The following is a 27,905-nucleotide window of genomic DNA, read 5'->3' on the forward strand; positions in this document are numbered from 1 at the left end:
ATACCTCCACAATGCCAAAAGCTGTTTAATTTCCAACATTTTCCAACCGTGCTAAATTACATTTTGAGTCACTGATACGCGCGCATCCATTTAACACATGGCCTATGCAAACTAACGCAATAGGACAACTCTTTTCCTGCGTAATTGATTCCCAGTAATTAATTTGTTCTCCCCCCATCTGATCAAATGGAAATCCTGTCCTCCAGCCCAAGGATTACAACTTCCGCTCTAACATCTCCCTTAATTGCCTAATAGCATTGCAGCATGAATTCTGCCTACATTAAGACACTTTCACATTAACCGGCCTGATTGGAAATGTGATGACAACACCATATCAACAAATTATAGCGCACAGCTTTCTGTCGCAAATGGGCACAGGAGCGGCACTTGTACTCTCCCAGATTTTAATACCGACAATTACAGCCAATTTGGGCGGAATTACTAGACAGACCTGTAGCCTAATCCTCCTGTGACACGGGCGACGTCGCTTGATTCAAAAATCTCCAACATGAACAAAAACTGGAGAACTTGTGCAGGAGAATTTCTCCGACAATTAAGATGTTATAAGTGGTCGCATTTCCAAGCCACAGCGAAGTAAACTTTTGGGTTGCAAGTTCAATATCTGTATGGATAGTCAGGACTCAAATATCACAAAAGCAAATGTCCCTATATACGAGAATATTAACCTATATAGGCCTATTATAGTGATATTATAGTAGGATATGGTCCTGTAGGAATATAGAATATTATAGTGATAGGCTATATGGGAGATAAACAGGCTATAGGTCAAAAAGTTATAAGAAACCCTATAGTGGCACAATAGGAAATAACCTAAAATATAGCCTATCACAAAGCAGCCTATACGATAAGGACATTATAAACCCATCTATTGAGTACCACACTGTCCACTATCTCCCTTTGAATAGACTATTATAGGCATTTCTAACGATTCATACAAAAATACCATAAAGCACAATAAAGTCACTATTAAGTCACTTGTGATACACACACTAGGCTATAGCCTAAGCTCCTATATGAATATTAAAGTGTTTTCGGGATGTTAAAAACGTGAAAAGTAGCCTGTAAGACCCAGTTTCCATGGCTTTCTATACAAGTCCAAAGAGCTAATTATAGGCATAGGCCTATAGGCTACTCAAAAATATAGCTTGAAATGGCTCTTTGCTTTCTTTTTCTCCCAGAATTTGAACAAGAGAAGCTGCCAAAGCAAGTTTGAATGAACCTTATTTTTTCAGCACCATGGCCAGCGACCCGGCTGTATTGCACATAAACAGCCATTATAGCTTGAACGATATACTGTATTTAGAGGTGACACGCCATTGTATTAAAAAAGAAAGAACACGGACATTCAATAAATCTCTTATTTTGAATCAATAATAGCCTATTTCAATAAAAAATAATCATTCTATTTAGGCTAATTCTTCCGCCAAGCAATATAGTCCTTGAACAGCGAGCTAAACAACGTGGTTGCTCGGCGACCACATAAGTACCTCTATGAGTGGTGATTTTCAGTTGTTGGATTTTCAGTTAATATTCAAATTAACCGTGATGCGGTCACAGGTGTGCTGTTTATCTGTTGTTGTTTCTTCTTTCTTTTTTTCTTTTACAACGCGCCTCAGCCAGTAAGAGCCGAGAACCGGCCCTAAATAAGCCTTTCCCCCCGCCCCTCCAGCGCTCTAATTGGCTGATGCGCAAATCAGTATCCCCAATCCGCTACTGTGTTTGAATAAATAGTAGTTAGAAGTCTGCCCTCCCACTGATATCTATGTAATAGGCTGCTCGATGTAGTGTCACTCACTGGTCACACACACACAGGGGCTGCGTTTTTAAGCCTTTGAGACGTGGGGGGGAAAGAGACAGATAGCCTATACGGATGCAGTTTTGAAGCTGAGAAAAAACAACAACAACCACAAAAACAAACTAAAAAAAGAAACATGAGTCTAAACTACGCGTCTCCGGCGCCAACGCAGAGGTCAACGTCGTTTTTCATTGAGGACATCTTATTGCACAAGCCCAAGCCGCTGAGAGAGGTCTTCCCCTCGCCCTTCAGCAGCTCCCTGGCGTCCCGCATGCCCATCCTGGAGTATGGATACCCTCTGATGCCCACTCCAATACTGGCGCCGCATCCGCACCATCCGCTCCACAAGCCGGAGCATCACCAGTACTTCTTCACATCTGGTAAGCCCGTGAGAGGCAGAGGCAGAGGCCTGCAGTAACGCAAAAAGTTATGTCAAGGCTGTTTATGGGGCGGGAAAGAATTCATCCTAACCGGTGATGCCAGCCGCTTGAGCATCACGGCCACCGATATGAACAAAAATCAATTATAGGCTATATATATTTTTTAAAAAGCACTAATTTACGCATCATTTTTTCTTAGAAGACCATATCCTTATTAGTTTATCACTGTTAGGCTACTATGAATTTTTCTACTATATTCGTGAGTTTAGGAATATTATAACGTCATTTGCACTAACAAGTGGTTTGAAATGAATCCCATTACATAGCGTTATGCAGATGCAGTGCATAAAGGTGGGTAAACTATGACATCCCGTTGTTGATCATCATAGGCAATAACAACAAAATCTATTATATTTTTTTCAGAAAAGTATTAGCCTAATTTTACTTTATTTCCTTTAAAAAAAACGCTTTAAAAAACTGACTATATAGGCTATAATATAGACTACGTGAGTTTAATGTTAGGCTACTTACTATGATGTACACAACACATTTATCTAAACTCTATTCTGTAAATAAAAAGGAGAGTAAACTGGTTCTGGTGTGTTTTTACCCTCCACATCCCTGATCACAAAATTACCATCATCACTAAACACCTGTTAATCCCATTATAGTGAAGTTAATTGCAGTGGAAAAAAACAAAACCATGGGTTTAAGATGATTTTCATATTTCATGTGACCTGCAGGGATGCAGATGCCAGCGCTGTTCCAGCACCACGCGGAGTTACCGGGGAAGCACTGCAGGCGCAGGAAGGCGCGCACGGTCTTCTCCGACTCGCAGCTGTCCGGACTGGAGAAGAGGTTTGAGATCCAGCGGTACCTGTCCACACCGGAGAGAGTGGAGCTGGCCACGGCGCTCAGCCTGTCCGAGACGCAGGTAAACAAACCCACACACTATTATAGTATAGGGAGTCTGTGTCCGGCTCAAGGGCACCTCGGTAGAGTGGAGTGTTTGCCGACAACGGGGGTTTGAACCCGGGTTATCCATCTGAAGGACGCGGTGTCTTATACAGTGGAGAGTAACGATCAAGCAAAAAAACAACAACAACAAAAAAACGCAAGAAATTGAAAGGAAAATTGATGTTTTAATATAAAAATATAACACCACAGAGAATGAGGTATATTTAAAAATATAAGTAAATATATAGCCTACGTTTAGGAATAATTTCACAATAAATATTAAAATAAAAGTAAAATCATTTATTGTGTAATAGGCCTATTGCCTGGTTTGAGCACATAGGCTATATAAAAAAATGTCTAATTTATCCTCCTGTCTAATTTATCCAAGCTCATGGGCTATTTCAAAATATACAGTATTCTTTGATATTTTTGCTGTGAAAAATGGGCCTATATTTAAATATATTCCATGTCAACTGCATTTCTGTACCATGTAGGCTATTTAAATATTTAAATGCGTGCAGAACATAGGCTATATAAAAGTGACCATTTTGGAAGATACATACAGTACATTACATTTTGACATAGCCTATGCGTTATTTACGGGGTAAAAAGATACATTTAGGCTACATGTGGTTTCAGTACAGGCTGTATATGAATGATAAAATGCATGCTTATTAATTCAGGACCCATGTTCATCTCTGTGCGTTTGGTGACCTTTAGGTTCTAATAATTGATTATGATAAATAATATGTTGTCAGACACCAGTCATTGCTCCAGTTTGTCCCCAGAAATGGAGTCTATTTATATATTTTATATTATAATCTGGTTCATAGTTTGGGATTTTATACATCCTTTAATTGCAATTTTTTTTATTTGACTTTATCAAACCTTCTTACCTTCCCCCCCCCCTCCACTCCCGCCCAGGTGAAAACGTGGTTCCAGAACCGGCGGATGAAGCATAAAAAGCAGCTGAGGAAAGCGCAGGACGACCGGAAAGCCCCGGGGGACCTGGACAGATCCGCGGAGAACTCCAGCGAGAGCGAGATGAACGAGAAGAGCGCGGACGAGCTGAAAAGCGGACTGGATCCGGACTCCTACCTGCTGGAGGAAAACGACGACGATGTGGATATCGAGGATGACATTTGCTCCCCGGACCATCTACTATAGGAACTGTTTTATAAGCAGCCGTCACTGTACATGTAGATAATACTGACTTTCGTTTTGTTTTTTTTTCCATGAGAAATTATATATTGTATTAAAATAAGGGGGGGGGAAATAGCCTACAACACAATGTCGATATTTATTAAAGCATGCAAAATAGGCTATTTTTTTTTTATTTCCCTTTTTCCTCTATAGTAGCCTATGGGACCTGTCGTGTTGTCATGTCTGACGAAATAGAGAATATGTCAAGCGACGTTATTATTATTATTATTATTATTATTATTATTATTATTACTACTATTATTATTTTCGCTTTAATAACCTTTGCATATTCCTTAGTTTATTTTTAAATGTCAAACAAAATGTGAAAATCTTTATTTTGACAGACAATCTGTACAAATTCACCTCTAAATTAGTATTTTAAACGATCCAATCGAATAGCTCTTTGCTTTGTAACATAATTGTATCGTCCGACCCCTTCCTTTTGCACTTGTATCTCAATCGAAATATTGCATTTGCCATTTGCAGCGCCCGGTTTCTGTCTTCTTATCTTATAAGTTCTTATCTACTTCTGGTATTTTATTTACAGTTCGGTTCTTATCTTGTTGGAGGTTTTTCGTAGCAGACAGCTTTCTTCATTGGCATTTTACTTTTTTTTTTTTATCAGGTTTATATGTACATATATATATATATACGTACTGTATATATAAATAATGGATCGGCACACGGCTCAGTCTATTGCTCTTTCATATATGTCTACATCTTTTATACATGTTATCACTAGAAAGCCCCTTTTTTCTTTATTTCCCATTTTCTCACTTATATCTGACACATTTTCATCCATCAACCGGAACGTGTCAGAGAAAAGCCAATACACACTTGTACTTTCACCATTAAAATCGTATTATCTACACTGGAAGAAAACGTGCGTGTGCGAGATCCTCTGATCACTGTCAGGTTTTCAACTCCGGTTCAAATGGCCGTTTTCCTACTGTTGTGAGCACCTGCATTAGGTGGCAGTCTCCACAGCATGGAGCTGAGTCCTGAATGGGAGGCTGCCTGTTAACCACTGGGCTTCCTGCGTGGTGGCCTGGACCCTGCTGTGCTTTAAGCCAACCACATTCAGGAGAAAAGCAAAAGACTTGCACGAAGAAAAAACACTAACTACAAAGATTCTGAGTTCCATGCAAAAGCTCAGTGAAGCCCACAATTCCTCCTGGTGTAAATAAGGTGATTATTATTTTTGAATAGGCTATGCATTGCTCATGTTTTTTTAAATCACAGATGTTTAAATCATCCAAATCCATTGATGTGCATGTTCATTGCCACATTGAGCTCCAAGTCTCTTTAAGGACATTTCTGGTTAAATGTTTGTTCTGTTAAGAATTAAATGGAATACAAAATAGCAGGATGTTTTGTTTATTCTTTTTCAACAGATGTTAATAACTTTTAATAGAAAATACATTTTCTGTGGGGCTACTGAATTTGACTGTATATTGCGCAACAATGAGGGAAATAAAGGTCAATTCAGAACAAATGTAATGTTTATATTATATTCATACATCAGATAGCTCAAGTCTGTTGACTGGAAACTGTATGGGCCATGCAGGCTAAATGCACAGGACTTTCAGGATGGCAAAGGTTTGATGGACGTACTTTGTTGTCCTCAAGAAAATGAGTGACGACAGCAGAATCAAAATGGGAGCATCTACATGTTCTTTTAAAGCTCTTGCTATAGGTATTTTAGAATAAAATGTCCGAAAACAGAACATCAACCACACAATGCTTTTGAAATTCTCTGGGTAATGGGTTTTTTTGCCAGTAAATTGCCTCAGCTGACTCTTTGAAAAGAGAATGACTCAAACTATAGGAAACATTTTGGTCTCACAAGTAGGCTGCAGAATTTATAATTATGACTCTGACATTTTATCTTGTCCTGATATAGCAAACATCATGCTAGTGCATATAAGAACTGCGGGTTATCATAGATTCACGTTGTCATTTATTTAGAGTAAACACACCATTGCTGACCAATTCATCTGAATTAATCTATTCATTGAGCCATAACACATTGCTTTTCTGAGATGCATGAGAATTTAAAACTAAAATTAAATGTGTTGTTTGTGCTACTATAATCCTTTTCATTACAACAACTGTGTGTGTAAAGTGCAGTATATGGACATGGGAAGATTGGGCATTTCAAAGGAAAACAGCAAACTGAGTCCTGCAGGAATGATCATATCTGAGAAGCATTACAGAGCAACATCAGAGCAACTGTGTACATTTCCAAACATCTATGTAAAACTTCACCGGTTTCATCGTGAAGAAATGTGTGAAGAATTGGTTTGCTTGTCTCACAAGGATTCATTTTACAGAAAATGGAGCTGGCATACCAGAGAGGTTTAAGACAATTCATTCATTATGCTTCAGCTATTCTTTTGAGGCAACTTTCTGAGCGTTGTTAATGTAAATCATTGAAAACAGGAAAATAAATACATTTCAAAAAATCATTTTTAGGCATATTTTTGCATTATCATATCATTTTTTTGTGAGCTTTCTATTGCATTTTGGCCGTTATTTCATTTTCTTAAGGGTTTGTCCCAAATGTTTTTGTAGCTTAGTGTTAATCATTTGGAGAGCTATTTAAATTTCATGGCATTTACCCATAGTCCTCTGTATGGCTCAGTTTATCTGAAAACGCTCTGCTCAGTGACCGTTCACACCCCTATAATAGGCACTTAGTTGTCATTCACATTCCAGCCATTTCATGTGAAATTGTACAACACAATATTAAGTTAAAGCCATCAATGTCTTACTTCAAGAGTATTTGAGTACAGCAGCATAGCATCAAATATGTGTTAAACTACAATTTTTGTGCTATTTATATGTAATTTAATTAATTAATTGATTCAAAAGTACTATCTTCTTTCCTCCTAATTTCATGCCAAATAATTATCATGACCCACAGATATCTATTAACATAAAATCATCATTAAACTTTGTCAGTCCCATGAGTAAAATTTGTCCCTCTGTGCTGTGACATCTTGCTGAGAGGCTTGTAGTATGCAGAGCAAACTATTTATTATCCAACTATTAATGTGATGACAAGGCCCTTTGAAACACATGTAAGCCATCATTACATTTATGAAATCGTTTTATGCATCCTAATGTACCCGGAGCTACATCTCTCAGTATGCGTTTGTACATTAACGTGCCAGCCTCTTTTCTCCTCCAGCACAGGATTTGCTGTGCTTTCCTGCCCTTTGAAAAGCAATTCATGTCATTTTCAAAATGTGATTCTGATTAACAGGGAGCAGGGGGGGAAAAAAACTGCGTGGAGAATAGGCCATGCAGAAGGTGATCAATTAAAAGATTAAGCGTTTTGCAACACATGGACGCATCTGCATTTGGGCCTAATAGCAGGGCCATCAGCTCATTTTCAGGAAGCCTGCCGCCTACTGAAAGCGTGCTTCTCACATCAAAGCATCCATGTCTGCCTTAGCTTTCCAATGGGCAGAAAGGGATGCTAATTTGGCCCCCTTCATGTGTAGCGGTGAAAGACTCCTTCAATTAACTGGATTTCAATGGCAAAAAAACGAGTAGGTGGGACCAAAAAAAAAAAAAAAAAAGATGCAAAGAGACTCAGTCTGGATAGACAGCGTTTCTCATTAAATCAAAAAGGGCTCCGTTATTTATTTCCCTCCGCGCATCTGAGGACTTAACACTAAAAACACAGAGCTTCAAAGAGCCCATGATGGGTTAAATAGAGACTATAATCTAATTAAAATATTGCACAGAGGTAAATAGTGCTTTGATAATGATCTGAGGGTTCTATTAGTGAAATGAGCTGCTTGAGAGTGTTTTGTGTCGGGGAGGAGTTACCACTTTAGAACATGGCTACATAAAGTAGGAGCGGGACCCAATCAGGTGAGCTTCAAAGTGTCATCTTCATTCGGCCAGCTTTTTTTCGAATCTGTAAACTAGAGAAATGGAGGAAGGAAACAATCAGTCCCACAACAAAGAGCGTGCGGATTATTCCGGGTTAACAGTATAACCAGGTGTGTAACGGGGTGAGAGGAGACAAATTGAAAATGTGGCTAAAATAACAATGTGCGAATTACCTGTCTCTTACATAAAAATACAGCAGCGTGAGCGTAAGCACTGGCCGAGCCCAGGGGATGATTGTGTATAGATTGTGTAATGAAAATGAAAAAGGCTCAGTGCTGTTGGTGATGCCATGATTGGCCCATATCATTGTTGACATATTAAGACCAATTAGTTTTATTAAGACCAGTAGGTTCTCAGTGATGCTGGACTCCTTGCCAGCAGCACAAAGTCTTAACAGAATATCTATATATTGATCAGGCATATAAACAACAGGGCTTATCTGTAATCGCCTCAAATGAGTGCAACTGATGAAATTGAATGCAGCCAAACCTGCGCTGCCATACAAAGTGTCCCTTTATTTCCCATGGTCAGGATAAGGCACTGAGTGCAAAACATGTTATTACAGCAGGTAGGCTTCACTTACAATATGCAGCTTCCTCTACCATCACATCTATCATTCAGCTTAGCACATTGCCAAGACAAAAAGCAGCGCTAAAACAAGTTGGATCCAATAGATTTAGGACTATTCAGTGTCAACATTCACTCTTGCCAGTTTGGAAACACTTTCTCTGTAGGAAGACTTAAAATCCAGAATGACATCAGTCCATGAGGCCGGCATCTTTATGCACCTGTTCCATCCCAGGACTGTGCTAAACAGTATTTGCATTTTTTTCCCAACTTAGGTGCCACATGGGTGGGGTTTGCCATATCGGACAATACAAGTGTCCGGAAGTTTAGTAGGAAATCATCTGGGAGTCAGTATACTGTACTTTTCTGTAATTGCCAAATTATATGACGCTAACTGATATGTCCCAATGCGGTAAACACCACCCATCTGGTACTCCAAGCACATTAAAACAAACATAGCAAGAATCTGCAAATACTTTTGATGCGGGTCTGGTCCATTCCAACAAATATTCAGCCAAATGAGGAATCACTGTCCAACGGCTAAACCTGATTTGTATAAAATAGGTTCATTGACCTAAGAATGGTCAAATGTTTCCAACATCGACATATAAATCAAGTGCAATCTCAATTATCCAATATGGTCATGTTTAGTTATACAAAGCACATTGAATATCATACAAGAGGTAATCAAAACTGCTTGCTTTACTTGGCAAAAGCATTCACAAAACTAATTTCTCTACAAGATATGACACAAATAATGTCATCATGACATATAGGCTACATTGTTAGACAAACCTATTGAAGAGGACATCAATAAATGGGAATAGTGCTGACAATGAATGTTTATACTTTGCACTGTTTTTAAAGGTGGCATGTGTTTCATTTTTAAACATCAATATATCATTGTCAAATTAATTGTTATACCATGGTATAATTACTGTAAACAAATGAGACTATGTTCAAGATGACTGGCAGCCTCTACCTCACGCCAGAGGTATTGTTAGTGTTAGAGTTTCTCAAAATTAAGAACACATTTCCTATAAACTGTGTTGCTTCCTGTCACAAAGAAGATCTTTGTTTCTTTAGTGAAAAGTTTTGCTTTACTGAAGAGGATCAACATGTTGGAAGTGCTTTTTCCATCGACCTTTCACTCCTTCCACCATCTGCTGTTGCCAGAAACTCTGAAAGCTTTAGCTCCGTTTGCTCTGGAAGAACAGCGCCCTCTTCCTGTTTTGTGCCATAAAGCGATCCAGCAGATTTCCGAGATTTCTCAAATCCGACCCAGTAGCACACAATGTAAAATGCAGAAGCTGGTAGAGGCTGCCAATCTTCTTGGTGATGGTCTCATTTGTTTACAGTAATTATACTAATGTCTCAAAACTAATGTGGTAATGATTTATTGATGCTAAACACAGCACCTTTAATGAAGCAAGATTGTCCTACATGTAGCGTCTCGCATCCTGCAGTGCAAAAATCTAGCAGAGCACGAGATCCATTGACTCTGATTGCCCGACTGTTTAAGTGAGCTGCACCTTGCCTCAGACAGCGTGCACCTTTCTGAAGCAGGCCACGGCCTGTTTTTCTTCTTCGTGGCGTTTCCTCAGGAGCTCCAGCGTGGCCAGCTGGGACAGGTCCAAGCCGTCCAGGTAGGGAGCGTGCTCCGCGGAGCCTTCGGACCCGTGTTTCTGACTCGGCTTTGGCTTAGGCTGGGGCTGAACCGGGGGCCTCACTATAGTCTTGGCATATTCCAAGGCCTGAGAGAGAGAGAGACGGAGAGAGAGAGAGAGAGAGAGAGAGAAAAAGAGACAGAGAGAGAGAGTTTTTGAAGTAATGGTTCAATCTCACTGTTTCTCCCATGTATAAAGTTACCCATCATGGTTGTGTGATCCTTAGTTGGTACGTCAGAATATCGTACATGTTATGTCTAACATGTATAAGTCTCCATTGTGGTTGTGTGACCATTAGTTGGTGGATTAGAATATTGCCAGGTGCATTTCTTTATTTTTAGATGAAAGGATGAAATGCCTGACAATAGCTGACACTAATGAGCAATAACACAATTGTTTGTTGTTTTTGACGTTCAGGAATTCTCTCTATTCAACCTAGCTGATGGAAAAACTAACACACCTAAGTCAAAATTTTTGCCACATTTCACAAGTTTGTGTAAAATTCACTAGACAGTTGAATGGAAACATAGCTAGTGACATTCTCCCTAATCCCATACATACTTTCTTTTCTTCTTTTCCATTTTGCTTCGTCACAATTTGTCTCTCTCACACAAACACAATGTGCGCCCACGCTCTTTCTCAAACAGTCATGTGCTAGCGTTCACACACAAGCACACACACACACACACACAAACAGAGAAACACACACACACCTTCGTCCTGGGAACCTTCTTGTCACTGCCTTCCGGGTCCTTGGCCGGTAGAAAGGGAATCCTACTCATCTTTTTGTTCTGCTCGCGGATCACATTTGAATACAGCTTCTGCCGTCTCATTTTCTCAGCATGATGATGGCGAAACAGAGAGAGGGAGAGACACAGAGAGAGAGAGAGAGAGATAAAGAGAGAGAAAGGGGCAGATTACAAAAGAGGGTTTAATTAACTGAGCCATTTCTCCCTTAAGGCCCTTCTCTTTGTATATCCCCTCGCCAGAGCCTCTCCACGCAGCCCGACAAAACCAAATACAGCCGACCATTCAGCGGGCCTATCAACATTTACACATATCATTCACTAATAGGCTCGGCCCTGGAGGCGCACAGGGCTCAATCTAGTGCAAATTGGCCAAACATGCTCACTTTTTACAACTGGGTGTTTAACAAAAGATACATCAAAGCACAAAGAGCACTTAACTTCTTAGGGATGCTCTCATTTGCTTTGTAAATCTAGTTTTATCTGCCGGAGAGGGACGGGAGCCTTTAAATGAGGGAAAGGGTCAGCGGACACACAATGACACTGGCGGACATCACGATTGGGACGCTGGAAACCGACTGAAAGGCAGCTAATCATTGCTGTCAAAACAGCTAATAATCTAATTTTCTCTGTATGAATACGTTTTAATAAGTGATTCTGCCCATCAGCAAATCACAAAAAAGATGCTGAGTGATGTAACACCCTGGTATGTGGGTCAGCGTTTGTGTTGTGTTTGCATTTACTGTTTTTTTTAGGCGTTAAAAATGTTCAAAAACTAGAAAAAAAGCCCTATAATTCAACATGAGATGAACAAATAAAAAACAGCTGACAGATAGCTACAGGGGCAGATGCACATCTCTCTGCTTGTTAGCTTCTAGTACTTTGTACTCCCCCGCAATCAATACTACAGTTTGTTTTTTCGCTCGGTCTTTTGAGCTTGCCTGCGGTTTGGCAAGAGAAATCGCATTTCTGAGAGGAAAATTAAACGACACAATTCTAAGTGAGGTGGGAATAAGCGGTTGAGAGAAACTTGAGAGAGAATAATATGGAGCTTTAGGGCTGCAAAGCGCACAAATACCTTTCTCTGCCACTGCGGGACTGGCTGTGTGTGTGTGTGTGTGTGTGTGTGTGAGTGAGTGAGTGAGTGTGTGTGTGTGTGTGTGTGTGTGTGTGTACATCTTTGTTTTACCAATTTACCCTTTGGTGAATTTCAAGTCTACTTTATCTTTGGGAAATGTTTCATCTTGTTGTTCACAGGGTTACACTAATGTATCAGTTTGCCAATATATTGTCCAATATTGGCCTTTTATTAAAATTCATATATCGGCCAGTCAGTGTCATCCTCCTTCAGGATGGATATGATGCAGTTTGATTGATTACATGTTTATTGTAGAATTGATCAATACTACACAGGTTGTGTATGGGAAGACCTTAACCTGAATTGATTCTAATGAGATATTTTGATCAAACTCCACACAAGTATGCATGATGACAATGATGATGATGATGATGATGATGATGATGATCGTAATGATTATGATGATGATGATTACTATTATCATTATCATCCTGGGTTTCAATGGAGAGTTTTACTTTACTTCTACGTTTTTGGAACTTTTTTGGCATGAAAATGGTCAAATTTAATGATATTGCATATTGGCACAAAATATCAGCTATAGCGGCTTCAATCCAAAAATATCAGCATTGGAATTATCCTTCAAAAACCCAGATCCGTCAAACCAAACTGCATTCACCAATAGCCTAAAAGACTTTCATAATTCACAGTCAGTTTGTTTGAAAACCCCCTAACGCGTACTGTGGTTACAGATCTAATGGTCAGTGAAAAGTCCTGCTCATATGACACTGGAGGGCTGCTGAAGCTGCAGGTCGGTACTCACTGTCTTCTCACTGGCTGTGTAGTCAGGGCCCAGGCCTCGCAGGTTCACATCCTGCTTCAGCTGCTTGTAGTCTTTCAGAGTGTAGGCCTGAGAGAGAGAGAGAGAGAGAGAGAGAGAGAGAGAGAGAGAGAGAGAGAGAGAGAGAGAGAGAGAGTTTTTGAAGTTTTGACAGAGGACAATGGCAGGACCTTATTTGTGCTATGAAACATCAAGTGACATTTTTGATTACTTGATTGGAGGCAGACTATTGTTGAATTAAACTCTATTTGTTTTGATGGCTGTGGAAACGGCAACACGGCACAAACAGTAAATTCCCAACTGCAATTTTGATCAATTTTGATGTCTTTTTAGCCTTAGACTGGGTTCAAATTAAAGTGCTGCATAGTAAATAGCCCATTTGTAAGAACATTCGCTAAAAGTAGACCAAAGGAGAGGAGAGATGACAGACGGATGACGGGCAGACTAAATGGAGAGATGGGCTCGCTTTTGAGTGACATTCTCTCTAACAGAAAACCCTTTTCTCATGCACTCTTTCCTTCTCCTTTGGCTATCTCACTTGTTTGTTCTCTCCCAGAAACACACACATACACATACAAACATTCTCTTAAACAGAGAAACAAACAATTTGAACCCAGCACTTCCCAGAGATCACCTGTCAATCAGACAGTGTGTCCAGTACTGTGACTTTGTCTTTTTCCTTGGATTTTCTGTTGATGCAGTTTAAGTTTCTGTAGGTGGCGCTCTTTTCTTTGACTGTTCAGCCATGGTGGCTATCACTGCTCATGCTAACTACACAGCTCTTCTGTTTATGCCAAACAAACTGGAAACATAAAACACATCACTTCCTGTGTGGCAGAGGATTTTTACCAGGAAAGAGCTACCAGGCAGCGGGTGTTTAGAACAGACAATGTGAAAGCTTTTTATGAACTGGATATAGATTGAATCACAATTGTGTTATATCATTCGGCAATATAGAGTAGCAAAACGGATATTTATTCATGTGAAAATGTTGCAGGTTATTACATTATAAGTGATTAATCAAACAATGACACGCATGCAATATATACAGAGTATAAACCAGGTGGATTAAAAATCCTCATGGATGCTTGGAAAGGATTTTGCCTCAGTACCATATATAGGAACATATTTCCTCATTAGGCCCTAGTATGATGTTGAAGTGCCTTTTTCAGGGCCACTGATGGTGAGCTGGAGTTGAACCCTGATGAATGGATTCCAAGTGATAGGGGCAAAGACAGAAAGAGATGTACACCCGCTCCTTCAAAAGTGGTGATGAAGTGTGTGTGTGTGTGTGTGTGTGCGTGTGTGTGTATGCGATCCACAAGCTGCCCCAGACAAAAGGAGACTAATCATTCCAGATTGTACTGGCTGCTTTTTGGAAGGGGGATTTCAGTTTGCTTCAGAATTAGCCACATTGGTCATGGACACAACAGGGCAGCTTTCTTTTCAGCCCTTAAGTCACGCTCGTCTGCTTTCATGCCCGGGCACTGCGGGCTGGACTGCTTTACAAATTGAGCCTGTAATCTCGTCAGACATGACGGCTAACATGGTGGGGGGAAAGGGGAGGTCGGGGGGAGAGGGGAGGTCGGGGGGTTGGACACCGCAGGAGGACAATGTGAAGGCTCCTGTATGAATGCAACCCCTAAGCACACAGTCATACTTTCCAGTCTTCCTGGGGTTCACCGAACTCCATTGTTGACCCCATCAACGGTATAATTTGCATGAAGTTATAGCAAACAAATCATTGGCAATATGCAACTTTTTTCATATTAAAATAACAATAAATAAATAGGATATATTGTATATTATTGGTCTGTATCTGTCGTGTGCCTACATCACCCTGAATATTTAGTGTGGGCGGGTTATATGGGCGTGGCCCGTGGTGAGCTGGGTTGTGGCTATCAAGGTGAGGCTAGTAGCCACATAACAGAGAAAACATAACAACAATGAAGGAAAGCAGTAAGAAAAGAAAGTACAGAGAAGCTAAATGTACCGCAGACAAAAACACGGTGAACGTCAACGTGAAGGAGACAAAAGGGCTCAGAAGTGACGCAGAGCTGGTTTGCATACTGCTAGACAGGTAGGATGCTAGGATGTTAGCTAGGTTAGCTAGGTTTTCTGTGTAGTGAGCTAGCGGCGCTACTTTACTTCACAGAGTTCATCACACAGCTCATCAAGATGAGTGACAAGTGTTGGGGCGGGAACTTGCCCAGCTGAGGCTGGAGGAGGGCGGGACTTGCAATACACCTTGCTACCTCAAGGCAAAAAGCTTTAATAAAATCCAAATATGTCTAAACTGGCTGTCTGTGTGACTACCTTGCAGGAGGGGAGTGGGGGGGTGGCGGCGGCTGAGTCACTCTCTCTACTCCTCAGCAGCACCCACCTGCAGGGCTCAGCCTGACAAACCAAAGGAGAGGGGGGAAAAAAACAACAACGGACAAATCATTACATGCAAATGAGCATGTTTAGTGGCCCCGCGCCTCACAGACGGCCCTATTCTCTCCCTCCTAATCACCTTATCCTCTAACACATCTTCAAATGGCTTTTCAGGGCCTGCAGCTCTGCGGTTTATATCGTCATCATCTCATAGCAATTAAGTGTATCTTAGCGGGGCTAGACAATTAACCTGATGTTTTGTGCCCTTAGTCACCAGAGCCCTCCTTTCGGATTAAACCGGCCCCGCATGGAGGCAGCTGAGGGGATTATTTGGGACTTCAAAGGGACATTTATTTGTGTAACCTCTCGTGTACATGGGGATTAAAGGGGAATGCCACTCAATTTAAGAATTCATGTATCACTTTTGTTAGGTGAAGCCACGTAATGTGTTTCTATTTTCCTTACTTGAAAGTTTACGCGGTCATTTATGTGCTGAGTGAGTTTCGTGGCCCTTGAGCCTTTGAAACCTGTTCAAAGTCAATTGCATAATTTCAAAAATACATAAGCGTCGATAAGAAAAGAAGTACTCTTGTATTCGCTTTTGGAAAACATTTTGTAGATACATGCAACAAGATGTTGTTCTGCAGCCTCAGTTCAGTGAATTGTGAGATAGTTTAACTTTATTTCCAAAACCAGAAACCTTGTATGGGGAGGCTGACTTTGTTGAGTGATACGATGTTTGTTTGAGCCTTTACACACACAACCTTTATTTTATAGCAATGCTAACTATTTTGAATGACCCTGAGTGCTCTCACCTTCGCCGTCATTTCACATTCATTCTCAATGGAGTTATATATCTGCAGAGTGAGATCTCAGATTAGAGGGCAGGATAAACTCTTTTCTTTTGTTTTGGACACAGACTGATCAGTAACACTAACTGAACTGTCCTATGGCAGAGGAAAAAATGTTTGAACACTCATTGTCAGTATTCCCCCATTAAAGATGTAAAGATCACACACACACACACACACACACCAACCTTATAAGTGAGTCTCTCCCTCTGCTGCTTCTGTTTCTCCATGTGTGCCAGGTAGCCGTCGGAGCTGCTTCTCTGGATGGGGAGGGTGGTCTTCACACTCAGCTGAGGCTCTGCTCCTGTCTGAGGCTTGCCTATAGGGGGCAGCACTGCGTAGGAGCCTGAGCGCTGGGACTGGGTGGTGGAGGGCGGCCTGGGGCTGTCTTCAGGAAACTGGTTAGCGTGAAGCTCGTTTGGACTCTGGTTCTGGTCCTCCGCCTCGCAGGGTAACGGCCATTTTGGTGCAGTTGGCCTGAGAGACCAAATCATTGGTGGATCCACAGTGAGGGGTGTCACGTTAGTAATAAATTACTAGACTAATTACATTTGCTAATGGAGAATAAGAAAGTATTATTATGGTCTATGTGCATTTGCACATTTGTACATATTTCTGATCTGACATTGTAGAGAGCTAATGAATGACACACATTTTCAATATGCTGAACATATGCTGTAAATTCACATTTTTTATATTCTCATATTTTCTCATTTACTACTCCTGTTATTTTGTATACCCTGCATATGTGCTGTCAATACATACAGTATATTTGTCATATTTTTTCATTCAGAAAATGGCTTAATATGTTTTTAATACCCCGATTTGCTCTGTTTTTTCTTTTCTGACTGATTATTTGCTGCTGCAGCGACCCAATTTCCCATGGGCATCCTTAAAGTGTCCTCTAATCTAATGTAATATCTTTCACATGGTCAATAAACATATAAATGCTTCACCTTTGCCATCTTCCAGGGCTATTCTCCAGGTGCCAGTGGTGAAGTTCTGCATTTAGCTCTTCCCTGCACCCCTGGGTGGACTTCCCTGGCCCGGGTTGTCGATACCTCGGGGACAAGGCGAGTTGTGGCACCGCCGCCCCCTGTAACCGACCGTCATGGGGAGAAAGCTGTGGAACTCGGTTGACGTAACGGACGTCGGATCCGGGGCTCCGGCGACGAGGGCCGTGAAGGGACGCTAAGCTGATGACAGCGTCTCTGCCCGTCTGCTGCAGGAAGGGAAGGAGGTCGGTGGACGTGTTGAGGTTGATGTTGAGGTGGATGGTGGGAGGCGGAGGCTGCGATGAAGGCGTCTTCCGGGGGTTTGGTCCTGCGGCGGGGGAGCTCAGGCCGTCTCCCCGCTCGGCTTTGACCCCCGGGGCAGGAGGTCGCCACTTGGGGTTTCCTTTCCGCCGGGCTTTCTTCTCTTTGGAGATCTGGGTGACCTGGGATCGGAGCAGGATTAGTAATGAGGATAACATTTGTCTGTGTTGAATAATGATGTCAGAGGAACAATAGAGTAGCGATTTAGACACGTTTGACTTTAAAGATTTACTTTGTCCTAACCCTAACCCATAACGTGGTTAACTAACCCCTGGCAAAAGTCCCAGCATATAAAATCATTTGCCACCATAACTTCCATACCTGCTTATCTAAATAGACTAAATTTATGGGGACAAAGTGGAGCAATGACTGATGACTGACAAGATATTATTTGGTCAATGTGATAACGTATTAGATGTAGGTAAGTGTATATGACCTGGTCAGAAGCAGACCTTTTTACTTTAATGCCAACAATTATTCTACAACAGTCATCTTTTTAAATATCTTTTGCTATCTTCGTATTCAAAGATTCAGATTTTGTTTTTAAAGGTGCGATCTGCTAATTACCTAAGTGCAGATCGGCCTACACTATCTCTGAAGGTGCTGCGGAGAACGGAGCATCAAATCTAGATCTACCCATTTTTACCACAAAAAACAAAAAAACCCAGACAAACATGAGCTCTGGTCGACAGGCACGATTCTTTCCCAAGTAGGGCCGGCACTCTTCTTTGCATGATCTGACCAAATTATTTCACCGTGGTCTTCGGGCCTGCACCTCATGCATCTAATGGCGCTGATTTAGCAAACACCAGCTTTGCCCATTCCAGTGGGAAAATATTTATACGCCTCTGCTTGGCAGCGTTAAGGTGGCCGCTCAAGTGCTCAAAATAATAATGCTTCTCCATTGCCAAAACCCCCCTCCCCTCCCCTTCCCCTTCTCTCTCTGACTCCTTCTCAAAGACGTCTTCGGCAAGCCCCACTGCGACAAACCTATCAGCGATTGTGTGTACATTCTGGGAGGAAATTAAAAGCCCGGGTGATAGTGCCCCATCGGGAGTGGGAAGCCCTCGCTGGCTGCCATATATATACAATACCACAAAACAATCTGGGTGGTGAATGAGGTGAACCAATTGAGAAGGATAGGAGGGTTGAGGGTTCCTACCCTCAGTTGTTGTGTTTTCTGGAGCCACCTCAGCTCCGGGTCTGAAGTCTCCTCCAGACTCTCTGCCATGGCCGTCTCCTCTGGAGCTTCACACACCTTTAGACAGAGCAGAAAAGGAGAAGAAAAGAACCATGTTGATAGAGAAGAATTGGGAGACAAAGGTTTTTCAAGGGATTTTTAAGGCAACTTGATGATTAAGTTAGCTGACTTGTTCAGTACTGCTGATAATGATGATGGGCTTATACATCACAAGTCATGAGTATTATGATGATAATTTATTGTATATTTCAGTCCAGCAAGGTGCAAAGTAGAAATAAACTAAATAATTAGAGATGGGACAATATATTGGAAATCAATATATCGCAATACAGAAATGTGACAATGCGTATCGTGGGGCAGAAAAATGAATCGCGATATTAGCTACATTGTATTCTGCTGCAGTAATCACAAATGGGGTAGTTTGCCCATCACAATTTCACAACCTCTCCATCCAAATTATATTATTTGCATTTTGTAATGACATTTTTAAATTGTTGTTTACATTCTAGCCGGCCAATGCCATTGCTAGAAAGATTTGTGGCTTGGAAGTAAAAAATAATTTTAGACCAAGTCCTATACACCGGAACTGATGCCTTTGCTAAAACCCAAGACAACTTACACAGACTCATGTGGGCCAATACTGCATCACGCTCGTTCACTACTGTCAATTCCCATCTTCTTCAACCACATCATATTACATCAATTTACTGTTTCAGTTGTTCCTAATGCACCCGTTTGTGGCAGGGAAATATGTTCTGTTAATGCTGTAATGAAAATCATTTAGTTAACTTTGGGACTCCCCTCAGCTGCGGAGGACAATCTGAGTGGATCGATGGTATTGACAGGCTGAAGACTTTCTCACTGAATGCCACTAATTCTGTGAGCTTGAATAGGTGAAGGTCACGAAGAGGGAGTGGATGCAGTTGTAATATATCCATCAATAGGGTTGTTTGCCATGTTATTGTATCTAATAGGCTGAGAGGCGAGCGGTATGCTGAGAGTACACAGGAGAAAAAACAGAAGTCTCTGCCTGACCTGGATGATGATATGTTGCCAAAAAGTAGGGCCATTGTTGGAAAAAGTAACTAGGCTTTATAATATTTGTGTGTCTAAGCTACTAGCCTTCAAGCAAAATCTTAACACTTTGGGTAGTTAAGTGAACTTACACCTACATGTATTCCCCGACCAAATGAGGGAATCTTTCTGAAATTGATGGAGAGACTGTTACACATTTCAGGAGTTCAGGTGCTGTTATGAGCTTTCGCCAAAGGCTGGTGTTGCCAGAGCAGCTGTTTGAAGATCAGTAACAGGTGACTATGTCCGGCAGCACACACACACACACACACACACACACACACACACACACACAAACACTTTGCGCCTCTCACCTTTGCCCATTCCCCCTGCCATTGCCTTTTGTCACCCATTACAAAAATCCCAATCAGTTGGAGCAAATGATCAAGCCTGTATTGCATTTTGAGCATGGTAAGCTGTGTAATATCTTTTCTGCTAAATTGGGAGGCCCGTAATTGCTTCTCAGCGAGACGATGTCACAACAAAGTCCGGCAATTGCAGCTAGCTGTATTACCCCCTGTACCCGGGAAACATCTGCTTTTCGCAATGAAGACTTCAAAGGGGCTGCGGATCTTGAATTGCATTTAGCTGCTATTGTGGCCAGCCCAGGTAATCTTGATTAGGTGTTTAGACTGAGGCAGGGTATACAGTGGCAGAGAGCTCCCTGGAGCTTTGGTCTAAAGCTATTAAAAGATTGTACATTATGTTCCCTTGGCTTTGAAGTGAGGGCCTGCAAGACGAGAAGGGACTCTGAGGGCTGAGTGCAATAGCAGAAGATTGATCTGCTACTTCTGTCTTTATCAAAGGAGGCCCCAGCCCCGCTGAAGCCAATCATCGCTACCGCCACTCTGCCACTCGCCCCGGCTAAGCATTTGCTGCATTAGGAAATTGTGTACATTTAATAACACCGCTAATTATCACAAGTTGCTTTCAGAAGTCCTTTCTCTTCAAAAGACCAAATGGGGTATTTTAAAAGAGCCTCGTAGCGTCTTGCTTGCCTGGACTCGAATAATGATTGGTGAAACTGATGTGATTTGGATGTGGATTTGCTGTCTTTTAAAAGGAGATATGGACATGGGGGGGGGGGGGGGGGGGGGGGGGGGGGGGCAAGCTATGTGATGGAAGATATGTGGTTATCGCAATTATGAAAATTTGCTTTGGTGTTTTCAGATGCTTTAAGATCACACAACCTCTCTCAGTGACCTTCAACATTAAAGCAAAAATCCACCCTAAAACCGAATTCTTATATGTTACTCCTTTGATCTTGAATATTTTGTGAACATAAACAGCTCTGTTCCAAAGCTAGAGACCAGAGAACCACATCTGCAATCTCATCAGGAGAGAAAACGTACAGATGCTCTCTTGACAATTGATTGGAAACTGGGTTTGTAGAACCATAGAATGTTTTTTGAGCTCTTCCATCCAAATAACCTTTATTTCATTGGAGATCTAACAATTCTTTCATTTCATTTCATTAAATGTGTACAAATGCCAGAAAATTCACTTATACTGTCACTGTGTCCATAAATTCAGTCCCTCATTCGATCCCAATGGAGCAGGTCAGAGTTGTCTCTTGATGATAGCATCAAGACAGTTTGGGGTCTTTTGCTGTCCCAGCTCATACAAATTTCACATGTGAATTCTGTTTTAGGGTGGATTTTCCCTTTAAGCATGATTAATTACAATGCAGCTTCTCTAGAAGATCTTATTTCAATGAGCCTATTTCCAAAACACGGTCTCAAAAATTACTTTGCTTTAGCATTAGCCTATTTCTGAATAGCTTTTGTGATAGGTTATAATGTTGTGGTAACACACCCAATTCTTAAATGAATCCTATGATGAAACAGGAAATAGACTACATGCAAATTGGTGCCCCCTTCTTTTATGCCCCATGTACCCCATTAAGTGGGACACGTCTTGGGGGAGACGTGGCAATGGAAAACTAATAAGCGAATTCAGGGGGAAAATGACAAAACATGAGGGTTTAGGAGAGGGAAAGGCTCTGGCTCTGTTTACCATTGCACAAAGCTAACGGCTCTTGACTATGTAAATGGCGATGATATGAGACATTGTAGCGGGCTGGGGCTCAGATGGGTGAACAAGGTTGGGGGTATTATAGCCAGCAAACAGTCATATGGCCCGACAAATGGGGAATGCGGGCCATCCCGACCAATTATGTCACTGTGCCAGGTGCAGGGATATCTAAGAGCCTATTGGTAACCATGCTTCTCTGATGTTCTTGTTGTACACATCAACTCATAATAGGCACTGCATAGCCAGACACGGCCCCTTTCACATTGTGAAGGGGAGGGCAGTTGAAAACAGCAATGCTCCTCTGCCAAATTAATTTTCCAGACTGGGTCAGAGCAAACATGATAGGATATTCTCCCGGTTCTTGTTCGAGTCGACAAGAAAAGACATAGATATTCTGACAATATGACTAAATGAGCATAAGCTTGGCTGACGCAGGAAAAGGCCTATATTCTTTTCATGAAAAAAAGCTGCATTCAAGCAACTGCCCATTGATAGCCTGTCTCCAAGATTATAACTAAGCTTTCAAGAGCAAATACACAGAGATTTGGCTATTTTTCCTATCCCCTGGTTGCATGGTAAGTACCAATCTGTGAACAATATAAAGCTAAGACACAACAGCGGCACGTGTTTAGAGCACTAACAAGCCCAAGGATTGACCTCCGCATTTAAAACGTCTCACTCTAGGGAAACCTGGCTGCATTCACCACCAATATTAAGTCATTGCAAAACATATCACAGCACTATCACTCAGCTTTATACTCGAGAATATGCTCTTTTTAACTCCTCAAATACAGAAGATACCACACACAAGTGCCAATAGCTGTTTGGGCTGAATAAAAGCACTCGATCATCCCACAATGTGAGCAGAATCTACTTTGCTCATTGCCTAAATTAACAACTTATGCTGTGAATGTTTAGCAGATCACCAAGAGAGGCTAATGGAGTCCATAGACAAATCTGTCCATCACCCAACAATTATAGGCTTTTAAAAATGTGAAACATTTTTATTGATTGCCACCTGTGGACCCAGTAGGTCACGGGGCATCACCAAACGAATCACATGAAACTCAACAATAAACTCTCTGTTTCCTCGCCAAGCAATAAACAGGAATGAAAACCTAACATCCCCACTGGTCCGTCCTCCCTCAAAACCTCATAGAGTGCACAGAAAGACCTAATCTTGCCTTGTTGTAATGCCAAGCCTTGCCAAATGCTGCCAAAGTGGGGCAAAGAGCATAACAGCAGCCCAGCAGCCTAAGAGTCATAATCTGTGTTAGTGCAGCTCCTGGTGTCTGCTTCTGTAACTGCAACCTGTTTCGGGAAGAGGGAGAGCGTAATAGTGGACATTATGGAACTGTCTGAGAGCTTGTTGTCACATTTCAATGGATGATTTGAACTCAGAGGCAGAAATTCACCAAGTGCACAAAATTTTGCCAGAGAAAATTCAATCTTCCACACACACACACCTCATTCACAGTATCAGGTGTTTCCCGCTTCGGTGCATGTGCCTTCAGGTAGGAGCCACATTTGGCTGTGTTGCGCCCCAGGGTGAGTTTGTTGCGCTCCACGATGTCCTCTCTCAGTTTTTCTAGCTTTCTGTTAGATAAAAGCTTAGGACTCTTCAATTTAGACATGCTCTTTTGCTGTTTTGTGATCGCTCTTCCTTGTGTATGACTCAGCTCTTGCTCAAAGTACGTCTGAAACTCTTGCTTGTATCTGGCGTGTATTTCCTCAAAGTGCTCCGCCGGCTCAGGAGAGCTGCTGGAGATTTCACTGGCACAGTCGAGGCCCCTCTCATGTTTTACTTTGAGTCCTCTCTGTGAAGTGCTGCCGTTGTCTTTTTCAGAGGAAGTGCTGGGACTTGGATGGCTGGGTTCTGGCGATCTGGCTTGTGAAGCACGGTGGTGGTGTGCACGCGGGTGGGGGGGAGACGTTAGTGAGGCAGCGTGGCCAGCTTGGCCGTCATGTGGGTGCAGGTGGTACGGCTGTGCAGGCTCATCGCCAGTCATGTGTGGGGTCTCCACAACAGCTGGACCTCTGGCGACGATGTATCTGTACCCTCCTTTGATGGACAGCTCCTGTCCTTCATGTCTCTGCTGAGATTTCTCTTCAGAGAGTTGGGGATCTTCCTCAACGGAGAGTTGTGGACTCTCATTAAAGCGGCCAGCTCCCTTCAGGTTCCTCCTCCAGTTGGGATCATAGCGCAGGTCTGAATAGGCGTCATCACAGGGTAGCTGTCTGCAACGTAGAAGAAAGACAATGGCAAAAAAGATCAGTAAAGTAAGCCTGATATTAATATCGGCATCACTAAGTCAAAGCTATATTGCCCAGCTCAATTAACTGAGCAAAAAGTGAGAAATAAGTCACTAAATAAAATTATCCAGGAGCCATAAATGTATTTGTCCTTAAGAATATCATTTGCTAAATTTGATTCTGTTGTCCTGGTAAACAACATCATTAATGAGATTTCCATATCCAAAGGAAGCTTTTAAGAAACTTGAATGCAACACAGGCCTGTACCGAGAGGTCAAAAGAACAAGAGGCATTACACCATTATTAGAATGATGATGTCCTCAAACAAAGAGCTCTAGGCCTTATTCAGAGACTAAAAGCCGTCTTCTGAAATTGAAACAGATGAGGGGGATTATGAGCCTGTATTTACAGATAATTTTCGTATTTTCACCTCCAGGCTCACTAATGAGAGTGTGTTTGAGGACTACTAGTGGGGGAATGGTTCACAAACGGCAATTTTCAGCTTATGAAATGGCTCGAAAATTGCAGGCTAAAATGCTCTTTCTGATGGTGATGAAAAGATCTCATTAAAATAAATAGCAGAGAGCCTCTTTGTTGTGCTTACTGGGAGGACGAGGGGAGCCTACTTCTCCCGCCGCGATGTCGTGCGGCGGGGCGCAGGGTGTGTGCCGGGGTGGGGGGTGCGGGTGGGGGTTGCCTAGGTGTAGGGCCCTTCACTTCTATGAGGCCAAAAGGGTAAGGGATGGCTCACTAATGACTCAGACTCAAACAAGTTGGAGAATGCATTATGGACGACATGCAGCTGGGCGACGATGCCTCCAACACTGGCGAAACACCACAAGCTATTATTCCATGCCCAAGATGCAGACACCCACATACAAAAGCCAGCGAAATATCGTAACAAACTCTGAATGGGCAAATGTAAAAAAAAAAGAAAACTGGTTATGAGAAGTATACTCGAACATCTTTTAGCAATATTTCGAGGGAAATGGGCAGAAGATATGGTACAGGGGGGATGAATGGAGTTGCTTAAATAGGAATCTTTTGCTTGAATGAGGAATACCCATTGGCTTTGTAAACTAAGCAATGGGAACTATTGTGCGAAAGGGCTTACCCGCTTTGAGGAGGCTATCAGCCAAGAGGACTATCAGAATATGATGATGGGAAAGGGACTGTGTCCACTGCGGCGGCTCTATGAAATGGAGCCTTTTGTGGGAATATGTCACGGTCATTTTCCCCTGAAACAATGTGCGCTGGAAGTGGACCCACACTTGGCGGGCATCAATCCGCGCAGGTTAATGACGGGGAGAAAGGGAGAATGCCCCCTCTCTATTTTGGAGGGAAATTACTCATCAGGCGGCGTCTGGGGGAAAGAACAGGAGAGGAGACAACAGTCGGAGTCGACGAGAGTGGGGAGAACAGATGTGGTGTCGTCCTCCTCGCCGTAGATTCCTGCATCTGCCCCCCCTCCAAATGACAGAAACCCAGATCTCCTTTCTACCGACGATGATCCTTGTTAATGGACCACAGAGTGACCGCTTATTGTGATCCTCCCAAACAAAACAAAAATCTAATTTCCCTTAAATGAAAGCAGTTATTCTGAAAGCACCTGAATTAGGCCATTCTCTGCCACAATAAACTCAATGCCCGCATCTCATTAAATGACTGACACTGTTTCATTGTTGAGGGATGAATGCAGGCTATTTATCTTTTCTCTTCCGTGCGCTGTTTAAAAGTAAAAGGTTTGATTGTGGCTGCGGTTCTCCCTGTTGTACTCCACCCAAGCCGCGCTATTATCTGCTTAATTTTAATTAATTTGTCACGGGAAAATAGTGACATTTCAATGCTACAGGCAAATTGAATAAGATGAGGCACAAATCTCACCGTGGTAAATAGCTTACATAATGCCATATTTTAATTGAACTATAGTGATACTGAGGGGACTGAAAAATGATGTGCAAGGCTACTCAACTAAAAGCCTAATTAGACAGAACAACAACAACAATATCTCTTCCCTACTCTCACAATTTGGAGCATAGTTTTTATTTAGACACAATGTGAAATTCAGCTCAACTTCTCACAAAAGATATGGAAGCGATGACCATTTTCATGCTATTTTCACAAAGAAATAAAGCCTGTATGTAATGTTTTGACTGCCAAAAGCAGTATTAATGCTTTTCATTGCAGTGCCACTAAAATCAATACCATCAATTACTGCCATCTAGTGGCCAAACTCTATAACTGCAGTCAGAATCAATCATATTTAGCCTATTCAACCTGTATGTACTGTAGTTGTGTAAGGGATGTATGAGGATTTTTACTTGGTTTGTTATCAGCCCCTGGTGCTTATAAACAGACTAAAATAAGTCTTGGTGTTTGTCTATTGTCTATTCCCAATTGCAAGAATGAAGACAAACGTTTCCCTGGTACATTTTCCTTTGGTGAGTTTTAGTTTTTTCAGCGCCACATCTCAGGCAAATTAATTTGCTGGAACCCTATTACTGGCAGTTTTCTATTGCACACAGTGATCTCTAGATTAAATCCTTTATAATGTGTGCTGTTGAAGACATTCAACACAACACTAGCTTCATTGTTCAACACTGTTTCCATACTCAGACACAGGGAGTTTTGGGCCTTTGCTGTTCTATTTGTCTGTCAAAATGACACATGTGTTATGAATATGAATATGAATACATTACCTTGATGCTTCTCTTTCATTCATTTGCTGATGTGCATCCTGAGCTTCAATGGGGAACGGTGTGCAGTTCCTCTTGAAAAGCGGGTGCGCTGCCACTTCTAGGCTATCGTACACCTGAAGATCTTCTTTTTCATCATCATTCACGTCTTCCTCTTCCCTGTCCCCCCGCTGTAAGCTGTCAGCATTCTCCTCTTGGGATTGTATGCCGTTGGTTTGACCCTGGCAGCCGATCCTCCTCTGCAGCTCGTGCTGGTAGGCCCTCTCCTGGGCCAGGCTCTCAGTGTCGGACTCAGCAGAGTCCCACAGGTTGACCCCAACTGCTCGTGTCGGTGAAGGAGGTTTCTCTTGCTCATTCTTCAGCCTTATATACATCTTTCCATGTCCTTTATCCATGTTTACGTTGCGGCTGGACGGTGCTGCGTTCATCTATATGGTTGTCAAATGCAAAGAGGGGACGCTCGCGGCAGGGCGGTGACTTGCCAACACTGCAACCGATAAACAAACAAAAAATAACTTTATAGAAGAACAGCAAGTTGCAAAAGGGGCTGAAATATGTTGAGTGCAGGTATGCAGGTCATGCAGGTACACACACAGCTGTGTATCACTATACAAACCAGCATGCTACTGAGTGCAGTAATGAGAACCAATAATAAGTGAAAGATATTTTACATTACTTCAAATCGTGCTAATCTACAGTGGATCAGTAACTGCAGTGTTAAAATACCTGAACTTAACATGTGTAAGCATTGTCAGCATGTCTGGTTCATATCCTACTGGGAGCTGCATTTCCCCAGTGAGGCTCACCAGTTTGACCAGTGTGCCCATGTGTATGCTATCACCATTCTAAAACATAGTGTGAAGAGTAGTCTGAAACCTGTGGGCTGACATTAAGCATTTTCAACCACATGTTGCAGTGCATCATTACACATCGCTGTATGAAGATA

The 27,905-nt window shown here is 42.0% G+C and overlaps 2 protein-coding genes across 2 annotated transcripts; one reads left to right on the plus strand and one right to left on the minus strand.

Moving 5' to 3' along the window:
• The first annotated feature begins 1,952 nt into the window (after window positions 1-1,952).
• On the plus strand, window positions 1,953-4,320 carry bsx (brain-specific homeobox). The gene is made up of 3 exons (XM_071905285.1): window positions 1,953-2,196; window positions 2,940-3,130; window positions 4,078-4,320. The coding sequence occupies exons 1-3, from the start codon at window positions 1,953-1,955 to the stop codon at window positions 4,318-4,320; spliced, it is 678 nt and encodes a 225-aa protein (XP_071761386.1).
• A 6,047-nt stretch (window positions 4,321-10,367) lies between these two features.
• On the minus strand, window positions 10,368-27,354 carry jhy (junctional cadherin complex regulator). The gene is made up of 8 exons (XM_071905283.2): window positions 26,963-27,354; window positions 23,477-24,248; window positions 18,864-18,959; window positions 17,342-17,823; window positions 16,574-16,862; window positions 13,141-13,227; window positions 11,210-11,332; window positions 10,368-10,583 (listed from the first exon to the last, which is right to left on the minus strand). The coding sequence occupies exons 1-8, from the start codon at window positions 27,352-27,354 to the stop codon at window positions 10,368-10,370; spliced, it is 2,457 nt and encodes an 818-aa protein (XP_071761384.1).
• Window positions 27,355-27,905: the final 551 nt, after the last annotated feature.

This window comes from Centroberyx gerrardi, chromosome 11, assembly GCF_048128805.1.
Source record: "Centroberyx gerrardi isolate f3 chromosome 11, fCenGer3.hap1.cur.20231027, whole genome shotgun sequence".
Taxonomy (NCBI): Eukaryota; Metazoa; Chordata; class Actinopteri; order Beryciformes; family Berycidae; genus Centroberyx; species Centroberyx gerrardi.

Excerpts from the sequence above, each read along its gene's own strand:
- bsx (XM_071905285.1), top strand. The coding sequence starts at position 1,953 with ATGAGTCTAAACTACGCGTCTCCGGCGCCAACGCAGAGGTCAACGTCG. Across the intron at positions 2,197-2,939 it reads CCAGTACTTCTTCACATCTG|GGATGCAGATGCCAGCGCTG; the intron begins GTAAGCCCGTGA and ends TGTGACCTGCAG. Across the intron at positions 3,131-4,077 it reads TCAGCCTGTCCGAGACGCAG|GTGAAAACGTGGTTCCAGAA; the intron begins GTAAACAAACCC and ends ACTCCCGCCCAG.
- jhy (XM_071905283.2), bottom strand. The coding sequence starts at position 27,354 with ATGGATAAAGGACATGGAAAGATGTATATAAGGCTGAAGAATGAGCAA. Across the intron at positions 18,960-23,476 it reads CACCTGATACTGTGAATGAG|GTGTGTGAAGCTCCAGAGGA; the intron begins GTGTGTGTGTGT and ends CTCTGTCTAAAG. Across the intron at positions 10,584-11,209 it reads AGAAGGTTCCCAGGACGAAG|GCCTTGGAATATGCCAAGAC; the intron begins GTGTGTGTGTGT and ends TCTCTCTCTCAG.